Source organism: Tamandua tetradactyla, chromosome 2 (assembly GCF_023851605.1).
Source record: "Tamandua tetradactyla isolate mTamTet1 chromosome 2, mTamTet1.pri, whole genome shotgun sequence".
NCBI lineage: Eukaryota > Metazoa > Chordata > Mammalia > Pilosa > Myrmecophagidae > Tamandua > Tamandua tetradactyla.
The window spans coordinates 13872347-13887122 of record NC_135328.1 but is presented as its reverse complement, the minus strand read 5'-3'; the positions used below and the strand labels follow the sequence as shown (position 1 = coordinate 13887122).

Here is a 14776-nt window from a genome sequence, read left to right as displayed (position 1 = left end):
CCCGCCAACATCCCCGAAGACCAAGGCCCCCTTGCCACCTGTCCCCTGCCCTGGGCCAGCAGCTCTCTGCAGCCTCTGATGGTGAGTAAAGCTGCACACTCAGCTGGGGCTGCCCCTGGGCAGGTCTCCCCCTGCACCCATTCACCCCACCGCAGAAATGTCCAAAGGGGAAGCAAAGAGGGGCCAGCAAGGAGTGCCCTAGTGGGCAGTATCACCTGGAGAAGCAGTCCAGCAGGGAGAAGGGCACCAGCCCAGGCCCCAGACCAGACACCCTGATATCCAGCCCTGACCCCAGGACCAGACACCCTGACATCCAGCCCTGACCCTGTACTAGGCACCCCGACTTCCAGCCTTGACCCTGGGACAAGACACTCTGACATCCAGCCCTGACCCCGGGACCAGACACCCTGACATCCAGCCCTGACCCTGTACCAGACACTCCAATGTCCAGCCTTGACCCTGGGACAAGACACCCTGACATCCAGCCCTGACCCCAGGACCAGACACCCTGACATCCAGCCCTGACACTGTACCAGACACCCCGACGTCCAGCCTTGACCCTGGCACAAGACGCCCCAACATCCAGTCCTGACCCCCAGATGAGATACCCTGACGTCCAGCCCTGACCCTGACATTGACCAGCAGCACGACTGCGGGAGAAACCTCTCGGGGCCTCCCTCCACAGGCAGGGTGGGTCAATGGTTGAGCAGACCCTGGTGGGGAGGGCATGCAGGACACCTGCAATGGCGACATAAGGCCCTGGCACCAGATGTGGCAGAGAAGAACCCTCCTGAGGGTGAGCTGTCAGAAAACAGGTGTACCCATGCCCCTCCAGGCCTGTGCCCTGGGTAGCTCCTGCACCGCACTGGGCTTGGCCGGCGTGGCAGGTAGGAATTGGGGAGCGTGGGGTGCATCACTTCCCATGTGAGGTTATAAAAGTCCCCAAGGCGTCTGTCCTGGGTGCGCTGGCTCTCTCAGATCACACACTCCTACCCTGACATGCGCAGCCCAGGGGAGAGGCCCCTGTGGCAGGGAAGAGAAGCCGCCTTCCAGCAGCCCCAGGGTGGGCCATCTAGGGACAGAGGTTCTGTTCAGCAGACTGGCTCCTGGGGTCCTGGCCACCAGAGACCAGGTGAAAGAAGGAGAGCGTGTGGTTTTGAGCTGCTGCTTTTTGGGGTGGTTTGTTGCAAGACAGTTTTCTCACCTGAACCCTGGGTAGACCAGAGGTGAGAACAAAAGGAAACCCATTTGCCAGCACATGTGGCCCTGCCTGGACCGCAAGGCCTGGGTGGCTGGTTATCCTGGGAAGGTGTGCCGGTTTGAAAATATTATGTGCCCCCAAAAGCCATGTCTTAATTCTGGTCCAATCTTGTGGAGGCAGCCTTTTCTTTTAATCCTAATTCAATTTTATAGGGCAGAAATTTTTAATTGGGTCTCTCCATGGAGGTGTGTTGTGCCCAATTGTGAGTGTGATCTTTGATTAGATGCAGACGTGACTCCACCCATTCTAGGTGTGCTTTCATTAGCTTATTGCAGTTCTTTAAAAGGGGGAAATTTTGGAAAAATGACAAAGCCATCAGAAAGAGCGCTGACACAGATGCTGACACTTGGAGAACAGAGACACGGATGTTTGGAGATGCTTAGAGGCATCGCCATGAGATGTTAAACAAGCCAGAATCTGGAAAGAGCCAGGGGAAGCCAAGAGATGAGAGCCCGCCCCGGAGAAGCAGAGTGAGGAACCCCCACAGGAACAGAGGCTGAAAGCAACGGAGCCCAGGAGCAAGGGACCAGCAGATGCCAGCCACATGACTATGCAGCTGATAGAGGTGCTCTTGACCCATTGGCCTTCCTTGAACTAAGGTGTATGTCCCTGGATGCCTTAGTGTAGACATTTTTATAGGCTTAGGACTGTAAACTTGTAACTTATTAAACTCCCATTTTAAAAGCCATTCCAGTTCTAGTAAATTGCATTCCAGCAGTTTGCAAACTAACACAGGAGGGTCTCCTGATGCCCCTCCTTTGAATTCCCACTCACCTCCCAGACTTCTGGCTCCCAGCCCTGCATCTGCACTGGCAAGCACCCGTTCCCCTTGCTGGGGTCAGGCTGGAGTCACCTTAGAGCTGAAATTTGAACTTGAGGACCAACATGGATTCTCTAGGGGCTGCAAACACCATGCAGATCTGACTCATCCCTAGAGCTTTTGGTTTGCTGGGTCTGGGCTGGGGCCCCGAACCTGCACTTTTAATGGGCAGCTCAGATGCTTCTGAGCAGCATGGCTCACAGGCCATCCTTTGGGAAAGGCCATCCTGGGTTCCTGTTGCAGAGCATCCAAGGGGGCTGGGACCAGCAGCCCAGGGCACCATGCACACCTGTGTCGGAAGGCCAAGCAAAGACCAGTGCCTGGGGGTTCAGGTCCGCCTGAGTGGGTGGCTACACTCTCAGTTTCTGGGGAGGGAAATGGAGACCACTGCAGCCCTGGGGCTGATGGGCAGGCAGGGGCAGGCACGGGGGGCTGGCCTGTGTCCCTGAAGCCTGGCACTCCTTACATCCCCCCCAGACTTCTGTGCCCCCAGGAGGCGGCTGACCTCCTTGTCCATCCCTCACCCAGGCGGGCGAGGAGGCCCCAGGGCTGTGTCTGTACTCTTATTCTTCCTGGGCTTCGGCCCCTCGCCTGGCTTGACCCCCAGCCCAGCAGGGCTGGAAAGCAGTGTTATCCCGGGAGCTCAGCACCGGGGCTCAGGCAGCCTGGGGCTTCCCCCCAGCCAGAGAGCCGAGCAGCAGGGCTCCACCCCCATGAGGTGGGCGGACATAGCTTCCTGGTGGCAGCATCCATGTATCTTCCCCATCCAAGGGAGGGCTGGGCTTGCTGCACGGGTGGGGTGACCCACCTGGATTTATGGGGCCCCGTAGCTCCAATTATCAGAGCACTTAGATAGAGGTGCATTTAAAGCCAGGCAAGCATGTGTGCTGCTTCCCTTAGCCCACTCTTCCAGAGGCATAAATAGCCATTATCGGGGACTGAGGGCCCCCTGACGCACACAAAGCTGCACTAGCAGCTGGATTTATGTGGCCAGGACTTTCAGACTGGCTGCCTGGTGATTTGTGCCCCTCCACGGGGCCGGGCCCACTCAGGAGCCCGTCAGCCATGGGATCGAGGGCTGTGGTTGCAAATCCAAATGATGCCCTGTGCTGAAATTTCTGGTTTTTGGTAGTTCTTATATATAAGTGAAGCAGGGTTCCTGGGGCCAAGGCCCCATAATGGAAAGGGAGGGATTAACTTTTCAAAATTGTGGCTGGACTTTCCAGGGAATCAGGGTGAGCAGAGAGTGCATGGTTCCCTTGATGGCCCTGCCACTCGTCCCCATGCTGTGGCGGGAGCTGGGGGGGCCCGTGCACCGGAGGCCCCGCTCCAGCTTGACCACGGGGCTGGCCCTGCCCCTCGGCAGGTTTGACACCTTTGGCCATCATCTCCCCACCCTTCTAGGAAGAGCATCTTTTCTTTCTAGAAGCAAAATGTGTTGGGGAAAGGAGCTGCCCCCTCTTAGCACCCTCCTTGGCTGTGGAGATGCCACAATGGGACTGGGGTGAGAGAAAGGGGCAGGCACGCTGTTCTTAGCACAGCAGCCTTGTGGGAAGGGAGGTGACCTGAGGGCATGGCCTAGAATGTGATTGGATGTCAGCTTTGGGGGCCCAGGTCATGGGCCCCACTTGTGAGCTGCTCTGGTTTCTTTGACACGGTGGATTAGGGAGCAGGGTCTGCCCAGCCCTTGCAGCAGGTGAAGCTGTTCGAGTTGCTTTGGGCTTTGCTCTTTGTGTCAAACGGTGGTTCCCCACTAGGACAAAACTTTTTGGCTGCCACACCTGGGTGAGGGGGTGCCATGGCATCTAGTGGGTAGAGGCCACGGATGCAGCAGAGCATCTTTCAAAGCCCAACATGGCCCCACAGCATGGAATTATCTGGCCCCAAATTCCAATGGAGCTGAGGTTGGGAAACCTGGCATAGAACCTGGTTTCCTTTGCATGACTTAGAACAGGGCTAGGAAGTATGGGTGGGAATTACCAGCAAGAAGATTTTAGCTCAGTCACTAGAAGACATTCCTAACACTGGGACGGCACCCATGCGCTGGGCTGCCTTAGAGGTAGTAAGCTCCCTGTCAGTGGAGGCAATCAAGGTGAGCTATCCCAGGAAGGAGCTGTGTTGGGAAGAATGCTGAAGTAGGATTAGGAGACTGAACTCTAGCTCTGTCCTGTTCTTAGGGACCATGGGCAATGGTCCCTATACCTCTCTGGGTCTCGGGTCTTGCCTCTGTAATGTGAAGTGAAGACTACCTCAGTGGTTCTCACCCAGAAGTGGGGACAGAGGCTGGAGGTGCTGAATGTCCTGAAATGTCCGACAGTCCTGCACGATCATGGGCTGCCCTGACCCAGATGATGCCAATTCAGTGGAAGAAACTGGGCTGGGCATTAGAAGACTTTTTGATTGTGGAATTAAGGAAGAGCTGAGCTTGGACATGTTTGGGGAGGCAGACAGAACCAGGAGGTTGGGTTCTGGGTTAGACATGGTTGCTGGAATCTTCTCGAACCTCCCAGTTTTGCTGTGAGAGGGAAGGGCATTTGGAGAAGGGGAGTGTGGGGGAACCTGGATCATCTTAGGACTCTCCTCCAACCGAGCCCACAAGGGGCCCCCAGGTCCTTCTGTGATCAGGGCTCTTCTCTTCCAGAGAGCTGGCTTTTTTCCATCTACCAGAGGACATGCCTTGGGTCGAGTAGAGGGTTGCCCTTTTTGCCCTGGTAGCCAGGAAGCTCAAAGCCAAACAAGGCTCCTTGTCCAGACCCTGCCCTATGCTTTCTCTTCCACCTTGAGATGGGTGCCATGCTGTCTGAAACAGGAAAAGGGACTGGGGGTTCACCTAGCTCTTTTTATGCCTAATTTCAAGTGCTCTTTGAACAGCCCTGTGAAGAAGGGGACTATGGTTTGCTTCATTTGTGATTTGTCAAGGAAGGGGCAAAGATGAGGTATTTGCAGTCTCTGCAAAGCAGGCGGGGAGGGAACAGGTTGGGAACTTGGATCAATGTCAGACAGGGGTGGTGCCCTAATGTTCTTGGAGGCCCTTGCCCCAAAGAGGATCCCTTTGAGCTGTGCATTCCACAGCTGCAAGTGAAGTACGTCCCAAGCCAGGCCCAGACAACAGTGGAAGCAGGGAACAGAGGCCGAGCCCCAGGTGCAGACAGCCCTGCCCCATGTCTGCCCTTTAATCCTCAAAGGCAGTCAGGGGTAACTTTTTGTTTAGGGAAAAAGGAAATCGTAGCCCTGGGGCTGGGGCTCTGGATGGAACCCAAGCGAGCCTGGAGTCGAATCCTGTGTACAGCCCTGAGCAGTGCCGCTGGCTGCCGAACCTGCCTGCCTGAGCCCTGCCTTACAAAACCCACCCTTGAGCCCCGGGCCAGGACCTCTCAGCACCTGCGCTGCTCAACAGACGCTCGGGAAACAGACCTTACATCCCAAGCACGCCTCTGAGTGACTGAGTGGGCACTCGGCAGGCAAAGTGGATGTTCCCTGCAGGAGGGAGGGGCAGGTGCTCACTGGGAGCTGTTTGGTGCTTAGAGACACCCTTCCTGGGCCTGGCCATGCTGTGCTGCACTTCTGACAAACTCACCATCTCTGTTCAGAAAGTGGGGTGTTGGTCATGAGAGGCCTGGGTGGGGGGGGGGGGTCTCTGGGCTCAGGGTTACTCGGTGGTTACATGACTCTGAAATCCATGAGAGAGGACCCTACTGGAGCTGGAGGCTGTGGTATGACCTATATGTGGCTCACCATGGGGCTTCAGAGCCCAGTGCACCGGAAGCTGGCACCATGCAGAGAGAACCCTGAAACCCGAGGGGAGGGTAGATGGAGGTGGTGCCGGGGCCAACGTGAGGAGGGGACATTAGCCCGTCCCCGGTAGGAGCTGGCCTGGGGGATCTGGAGTCTGATGTCGGGTGTCACAGTGAGACATGGGCAATACTTCTTGGCTAGCCCCATGCCCAGCTGCCTGAAAGGCACAGGAGGGACGCCGGGCCCCTCCATGCAGCTATACCCTAAACACATCCCGAGCCCATGCAGCTGCCCAGAGAGGACAGGCCCCCTCGGTATGGTCCCAAGCAGCTGCCCCCAGCTGGGGTTCCAGGCCTCACTCTGGGTAGACGCAGGCCCATGAGCCTGGGTCTGAACCCCAACTCCAGCTCAGACTTCCTGCGTGGCCTTGGGCAAGGACACCCCTCCCCGGGCTTCTCCCGGCTCACAAGGGAGGTGGGAGCTGACCCATGAGTGGGGCAAAACGTTGGGTCTGGGGCTCTCTGAGAACCGGCCTGCTAACAGCCTGCAGAGCGGCCACTGTGGGCCTGCTTCCGGACACTCCCAAAGGGATCTAAGGACAGGGGTCTCCGAATTCCAAGTGGACCAGCAACCCACAGTCCTTTGGCTCTATGCTCCATGTCACACCCAGGGATGGCTTTTCACCTTAGGCTCAGATCTCCTTTCCCAGGCTGTGGCACAGGGGGCAGGTTCTGGAAGCCCTTGCCAGGCTTGAGGGTTCCAGGGCCCTTGGCAGTGGCTGGGGTGCCTGGGTAAGTGGTACCCTGAGACCAGCTCGTGGCTCAGGGACGGGCACATGGCAGGTACTCCTAGGCGTGGCGGGTGACTGACGAACCAAGGAGTGGCATTTACAAGTGGCACTGCCCTGCCCGCCCCGGACCCGTGGGCACTCACAGCGCAGCCGTCCACCAGGGCGCGAATGTAGGGGCTGTTGTCATACGACATCTCCTCGTCGTTGGAGCCCAGGAAGCGGATGGCCTTGTCGTAGCTGCCCGTGGCAGCGTCCTGCCAGGCCACCGACTGGTAGCAGTTGTAGGTGACATTCTGGTGGGCAGAGGCGCTCAGCAGCCGCAGGAAGGTCATCTGGACCACACCCACAGGGTTGGCGTCAGCGTCCACGTAGGAGAGCTGCGGGGCAGGGATAGAGGGTGGAGACTCAGCGGGGAAGCGGGGAGCATGGGGACACACCGTGCCAACAGACCCTTGCCCACATCATTCAGGTTGCACAGGGGTCAGCCACCCTGCAGTCAACACTGGCAGTGGGCCGCAGCAAGGCCACTGCCTGTAACGCACTGTCCCCATTCTGCTCATCCTCCCAGGTCTCAGCTCTTGGGTCACCTCTTCCAGGAAGCCTGCCCTGATCCCTAGTCCCACTTGTGTTAGGTGCTCCTGCACTTGATGCCATGGCCCACGGGGGCTGCCACCCTTGAACTTGTTTGGGCGTTTGTCCCCCCATAAGACTCTAAGCGCCCCGAGGGCAGGCAGGTTGCGTCTTTGCATGCTAGTAGATCCCCAGCTCCTGCTGCTGGGCCTGGAGGAACTCCTGCCCCCCAGAGGCACAGGTTGGGGTCTCCTGGAGCTACTGCCCACCTGCTGCTACCTCTGGCCTCTCCCCTTTGCTCCCGCCACCCCTTCCTGCTGGGCTGCACTTCCTTCTGCTCCTTGGATAGCTCTGAGCTCTTCCTCTGGCCTCTGCCCCTCTGCAGCCTTGCCCACCCTGCTGGGAGGTGCTAACCCCTACTGGTTCTTTGGGTCCCAGGCTGGAATTATCCCCCTAAGGAGGTCCAGTCCTGAGGGCCAGCCTAGGCCCTGCTTTCTGCCCCCAGACCTCCCTGAACGTCCCATACCAATCCTGGTCTCCCTGCGGCATCCTAAGTGCCCCAAGCCTGGGGTTTGGCTCCCGTGGCCTAACCCAGCCTGCACATGGGAAGAGCCCCTTCACTCTCTGTTGACAAATACCAAGCCACCTGCCGAGTGCTCAAGATGTACTTGGCCTCACAGATCGGGGGCAGGAAGCCTCAGGGGCAGGGGTGACCAGGGAGCATTCCTGGAGGGTAGAGGGTGGGGCTCGAGGCCTCCCCAGGAGTGAGACTTCATCTGGCATGGTCAATCAGTGAAGGGGGGTCGTCTGGCTGTGGGCTGACGTGGTACCCCATTTGTCTGGGTGGCCCTCTGCTGGGTGGGAGGAAGCACAGGGCACCCTGGGCCAGGTGGCGTGCACTCTCTGGCAGCAAATCCAGGGCGGAACATTCGAGAAGGCTGATGCAGCTACCCAGCAACCTCAGCGTGGAAAGCCAGATTTTTTAAAACTGGGCCCTTCAGTTCAACCAGGTGTCAGGGTTGGCACAGGGAGCCCAGATGGATGAATTTCAATTTCTGCATCTCTTGCAAATGCAAGTCTCTTGAAAAGCCTGACTCAGCCTGGGAATGTGGATGATTCCTTACCTCCCTGGAATGAAGCATATCTTTCTTTCCCACCCCAGATGGAACCTCAGAAGTCCATACCTGCGGGAAAGGCTGTGCTCCTCATAGACAAGTGCTCCTTGGCATCAGGGACTAAGCCCGATGGATGTCAGGGTCTGGGATGGCAGGTCCCATCCCTGGGCAGCTGCCCTTGCCACCACCCATCTGCTTCTGAGCCTGCACCCGCCCCATACCAAAACAACTGTGCCTAGCACACAGGAGGATTTAAATTGGTGATGGCAGCAGAGTTTGGCTTGGGTGGGAGAAGGAAGTAGGGGCGGATGCGTCTTATGATCCATTTTTTCTATACAATCACTGAGCCCAGGGATCCTGCTTGGCTCCACCCAAGCAATGAGAACACACTGTGGCCCCAGGGTTTTTTGGCAAACTCCATGCCCTTGGATACAGCAACAGCACACCACACAGGTGGACCCTGGGGATGAAAGCTGAATACTGACCGGAAGTCCGGGTCCCATCCGGTGCTCCATCGGAGAGGAAATCTGACTGACTCCGGAAGGTTGCATGCCCAGGGAGAGGCCAGCAGAGTGCTGGACACAGAAGGACCTGAGCCCTGAGCACTGACCGGGCATAGCCCAGTCCCCAGGCCCTGGCACTGGGACCCCAGAACCCCAGAGCGAGCCCCTCTCTCCTGGTGGGGAGGGGGTCCCTGCAGCATCATCCTAGTGGGCTGGCCCAGGGCCACCCGGCTCAGATAAAAAACCTGTTTTTTGAGGAGGGAACTTTGGCCCCCTCTTCTGCCACTAAGGCTGCTCAGAGAGCTAGAAGCAACATGGCAGTGAATCTTCCTGGACCAGCCCTCACCTCCACCCTTTGCCAACTGTTGCACAAAATGGGCCCAAAGCAGGAGTTGGGCTCTTTATGGGGCTGGCTGAAAATGGGTGTTGGGGCCGTCCCTCAGAGTGAGGCTTTGGAGGGGTGGCCGTCACACACGGTTTGGAGAAGTCGGGACCCAGCACATGGGCCTGAAGCCTGCAGAAAGGCCCCTGCCGTCCCCTGGCAGGGCAGCCTGCACCGCCCCTGCCGCTCCTGCCCCCTGGCCGCCTGCACCCGCCCAGCTCCAGCATCCCTGGTCTCTGGGTGTGCACCCACGTCAGGTCGTTCTGTGTGCCAGAAGAGAGCACAGAAGAGGTAGAGGGGAGGAAACCAGCTGGAGGAGAAGGAGCACGGGTGCTCCCGCAATTCACGGCAAAGAAGGAGAACAGGAAGACTTCCAAAGCCGTGGCAAGGTGGGCCAGGCCTGAAGAGCGGCTGGAGATGAGCCGATAGGACTTGGCAATGACGGCGTGACGTATTAATAATTAGCACTGAAGGCTTCAAGCTTGAGGACAAGGGGCCCTTGGGAAGTGCAGACAGACCACAGGCCGGCTGGGAGCTGCTGCCCTTTGAACTCTTGGAGGAAAACCAAGAGAGTCTCGGTCGCGTGGCCTCCAAGCCCAGGCAGAGGGGTAGGTGTCGGGCCGGCTGGGGAGAGGGAGCAGTGTCTGATGGTGAGGATGCGAGGCATGCAGCCCACTGGCCACTTCTGATGAGAAAGAATCTCCCTCCAGGGCCACTCGGGGGCAGGACACCCAGGGTCACAGAAAGGAAAGGAAGGAGGGGGCGTGTACCCTACAGGACCCTGTGCTGGACGCTTTGTCGTTTATGTTGCTGGGAGGAGAGAGAATCCCGTGCATCCTTCTAGAGAGGGGCCCAATTCAAAGTCCTGGCGTGCCTGAGGAATGGGCTCCAGGGCCGGGAAGCAGTTCCTGGCCTCCCACAAATAAGTCCCCCTGGCTCCCGGCCTCTGGACTGGCTGGAAAAGCAGCATGCTGGGTTCTTTTGAGGGAGGCCGATTGCCTTTCATTTTTGAGTTGTATTATTGGAGTCTCGTTCCCCCCAAGGGAGAACTCCCAGATGGAAGCTGCAGCCCTGCTGGGCCATGCCCGAGGTGGGGTGGGGTGGGTGAGCACGGAGGGAGGGGCGCTGAGGCTGTGGGACCTGAAGAGGACTCCGTGGGTTCTGAGAGGCCCGGATCTGCCATTAGGACTTGGCAAAATGGAGTCCGCCCACACCAGGCGTCTTTGGTTCCAATTCCGGGGGGGACCGGCTGGGGGGGGCCCACTCCCTGCTGCAGCTCAGGCCTCCCCACACGCCAAGCGCGTGTCCCAGATCTAAAAGGGAGACCACCCGCCTCCTCCGAGGCTGAAATTAACTCTCGTGGGGGGCGGTGGGGACGGGGGAGGGAGCACTGGGCGCCTCTCCTGAGCCTGCTGTCACGTGGCGGCAGGAAGGGTGTGGCCAAGCGGGCGGGAGCAGGTGGTGTGCGGCGCCCATGCAGAGCCAGGAGCCAGGCTGGGCCACAAGCGGGCGGCGCCGGGTGCAGGGCCGAGGCGCCACTTACCAGGGAGCCCCGCTTGTACTGACTATACCAGGTGGAAGGCTGCTCTTTGGGCCAGCGGGCCATTCTACTCTGTAAGATACGAGACGGGGCGGGTTTAAAGCCATGGCTGCCTGGGAGAGAGAGGCCTCCTTACCAGTTTACCGCGCTTGAACTCACTGAACCAGGAACCCGGGTTTTCTTTGGGCCAAGAAGTGATTCTGGCCTAAACACATCGAGCGGGCAGGTAGAGAGGGAGAGAAACAGAAAATGAAAGGGTTAATCCTCTGCCCGGGCCCACAGCTCCCGCGTCCTGCACGTCCACACCTCCAGAGGCCACCAAGGACACCGGGGCCTTTGACACAGGCCCTGGCGAGGGTGGCAGCCGGGTGCCCGGTGCTCTTTAAGAGGCTGCCCCTGCCGGATCCCGCCCTGCGTTTTCTCAGTTTGCCTACACCCAGCGTCTGATAGGGCACTTGGCACGTGGCAAACACTCGAAATGCTTGCTGGGCTCCTGAAAGGGATATGAGTCGATTCCCAGGGACGAGGGCACAGGTGACAAGGACGGCATTTACAGCTGTGCCCTGGGCTGCACCGCCTGCCTTGTCTGATGCCCACGGCCTTGGGGATTGGGTGGGTAAGAGACCTGGCAGGGCCTCGGGCAGCTGTGACAGGGCAGTTTTGGGGGTGTTGGGCTGAGGACTGTGGTTTGCGGGTCCCCTAGCAAGCTGCCAAGCTTGCCTCTGGTCCACAAGAGGACACAGCTGCTCACAAAGGCCCCACTGAGCCCAGAACGGCCAGTGCAGCAGGCACGGGGCAGCTGCCATCCATGTGGGATCCTTTCTCTTGGGGTGTGGTTTCTGCAAAGGTTGACCAGGACAGGCCTCAGTAAACACCGTGGAAGGGGCAGGATGGGTGGCCCTTCCCGGGAGGGAACAGACTCTCCTGTGGGAGAGGAGCCCACCCGCTGTGTCCCGCCAGCTGCACAGGTGCAGAGCCTGGAGCAGACTGCAGGCTCCCGGGGTCACCCTCCTCGGGCCTCAGGGAGCCCTGCGTGGGAACCAGGCAGGAGAGCTAGGAAAAGGGGCCTGCTGGAGGTAAGGGTGTCTAGACTTCCCCCTGACCTATTGTGAAGCCTCCCAGCTCTCTTACTTTGCTTCTAAACCTGCCTACAATTGGAGGCTGAGCCCAGGTGGCCCGGGGGTGTGGAAAAGCTCCGCTTCGCCCCTAGCCCTGGACGCCTAGGAATGCCTCGCTGCTCCGAGTGAAGAGGAGCGCAGGAGCAGCAGGGTCTCTCGGCAACCACAAGCCCACAGGGCTGAGGACTCAGTGGCTGCACCGCAGGCCGTCCCTGTGCCCCCGGGGACACCCCCGTCTCATCCTCCAGCGAGGAAAGGGATGGGATGACATCTTTCTAAACGAGTCTCTTGCTGGGCCTTTGGCCAGACTGAAAGGAGAGCTGGCATGGAGAGGACCTCATGCTTTAATTTTCTCTCTGGTTGTAGGAAATGGGTTCCTACAGGTGGAACGGAAATTACGTGGACTTAGAATTTCAGATTGGGGTAGGGTGTAAACAGGGCCCCACAAGCCCTCCTGGGACTGGGCCCTCTGACCCCCAGGGGTGCTGGAGCTTCCCACGTATAAAATGTGATTTTGAGACATGGCATGGTGGCCCAGACTCTTCAGGGGGAGACTAAACGGCTCCCCCTGAAGCTGGAACTGTGTCCTGGTGGCGAGGCCATGGAAGATTCTGGCTGGCCCTGGACCTGCTCACAAACAAGGCCATGGTCCCTGCGAGCAGCCGCTGTCATCTGGGGGCCCAAGACCAGCTCTGGCTGGCTGAGAGGGGCGTTACGGCTCGGGGTATGCAGGGGACCGTGCCAGCCGCCACCACCTAGCCCCAGGGCCCAGACAAACGGTCACCAGGAGAGACCCCATGTCCAGGTGCAAGTGGCTCCTGCCTCAGACACGTGTTTGAGGAACTGTGACATCCAGGGGCCAGGAGACACAGGGGCAGGACCTCAGTGCCTGGGAACCCGCAGCTCCCCTCCACTGCCTCTGCCCTTTTGATTCAAAAGGTGAATAAATTCAGGGCTCCTGAACCTTTAGAGGCCAAATTTTCCAAACATCGTTCTCCTGGGGGCATGTTTACTACCAGGACAATGTAGAAATGAGGAAAGCAGCACCCAACAGGGGCGGTGGCAGCCAAGGCCGGGGTTGGGGAGCCCCCTAACCCACTCCCCAAGGGAACCTGCTGCCCAGGGATGGGCTGGGGAAGCCCCCCCATTCTCTGGAATTCTTCACTGGTGCCCAGACCCTCAAGAATGAAAAACTGCTCTCCCTCGGCCTGGGGTGCCCTAATCAGTGAGGACTGGGGGCTGGGACAGGGGCTCAGGAACTCTCCCCAGGGCAGGCTGCTGGGCCAGTGGGACAAGCCAGGGGCCTGCCCACGGGCCCCATCTCTGTGTCCTGCAAGGACAATCAGCCACAGGATGCCGCCATTGGCTGCTCTGGAGACTCCTGGCTCTCAGCTCCATGGAAGCCCATGCATGTCCCTGCTAGGGGGCCCGGCACCCGAGGCAGCCAGGCCAGTGGCCCCTCCATGCACGCCAGACACACAGGAACGGGAATGAGTTTCATACTCATGCCCGCTCACACACTCACCTGAGCTGCCACCCGCGCCTGGCACACACGCACACAGGCCTGCCCATACACACACACTGCACATGCACATCCACGTGCCCTGACACACAGCCACCCCCACACACGCACACAAACTCCCGCTGTGGAAGTGAGGCCTTTTGAAAAGCCACAGACGTGACTGACAAAGTGACACTCTGCAAAACCTCAACGAGTCACGTTACTAGCCTTTAAAACAATGCCTTCAACACAGAGGAGCGCACAGCAAACCCCACAGAAATAAACAGATACTAAGAATTTTGGCAAAACGGCAGCTTCCAGAAGATACCTTTGGGCCACCTGACACTTGCCCCCCAAATACTAGAACGGCCGAACGTCACAAGCTACCGAACCATTTTAGGACGGATTTTACCAACCGACAGTTCAAACTGAGGCCCGTGGGAGGCAGCACATGGAAACAGCTCGTGAGACGACCGCCCCGCAGCCTTTTTTCAACCCACTTTACTGTGAAAAGCACCTTCTTAGGGCCTCTTACAGGCTACAGTGGAGGAGAGACTCCTGACCATGGGAGCACCTGGCTTCCAGTTTTCACACTTAGAGCCCCTGAGGCCCTTGGCCTAGACCTGGGCGAGCCAGACTCGCGGGCGGGCACTTACCCCCTCGGACTTCTTGTCGGGGAAGACACATGTGGCCCCGCCGGCCGTGAAGTTGCAGTAAACCTTGAAAGAGTCCCTGGAGCAGCCTTGGTTGGGGTCCACCCAGTACTCGCCTGGATTATGAAGATGGGGAGGGGGTGGAAGGGGGCAGGAAGATTCATGAGGGCTGGTCTCCGGATGGTTCCGGATGGTTCCAGACTGTTCTGGATGCCCAGACTGCCGCGGCTCAGCAGTTAAAGCGTGCAGCCGGGCACCACGTGGCACAAGGGGACTGTCTGGGTGTGCTGATCCCATCCTGCTTTTCCCGCTAGGCCCGTGAAAGGATGTGGCTGGATGTGCTCCCCAAGAGCACAGCTGGGGTGTGAAGTGGCTAGCACGTGTCCTGGTAAATGGGGAGGTGGGGTGCTGCCCCCAGGACAGGTGGACAGAAATGCAGAGAAGGTTCCAGAAGGAGCTCAAAAACTTCCATATGTGGTGTCAGCGTCTCCAGGGAGCACAGACAGCCCTTCGGTCTTGCAGGAGAATTAAGAATTTTCATGCTGCCCAGCGGGGAGGCAAGAAGCTCACCGAAGTTATTCCTCACTAGGTGGGCAGCGTCCCGGAGGGGAGAATGAGAAGGGTCTGTGTTTTTACGGCACCCCAGAGTTGCATGGTGCTTGCCCAAGTACATCCCCTCACAGTGGTTATAATATCAGTGACAATAGTAGCAGCAGCCAACGCTGACTAGAGGGCTCAGCCGTGCCAGGCCAAAGGAGCTTTCTGCCTTGCCCATTAAACTCTGTCCT

The 14776-nt window shown here is 58.7% G+C and overlaps 1 protein-coding gene across 6 annotated transcripts in view; it reads right to left on the bottom strand.

The window, feature by feature from the left end:
* Nucleotides 1–14776, bottom strand: part of COL5A1 (collagen type V alpha 1 chain) — a 168859-nt gene that overhangs the window by 2812 nt on the left and 151271 nt on the right. For 4 of the 6 annotated variants that reach the window (XM_077139687.1, XM_077139670.1, XM_077139715.1 and 1 more), the window contains exons 63-65: nt 13992–14104; nt 10853–10921; nt 6750–6983 (exon numbers count right to left, since the gene is read on the bottom strand). In XM_077139687.1, the coding sequence (XP_076995802.1) occupies nt 6750–6983; nt 10853–10921; nt 13992–14104 (416 nt within the window). Of the gene's footprint in view, nt 1–6749; nt 6984–10719; nt 10789–10852; nt 10922–13991; nt 14105–14776 lie in introns of all 6 variants that reach the window. The other 2 variants (XM_077139695.1, XM_077139680.1) reach the window with 1 other exon arrangement.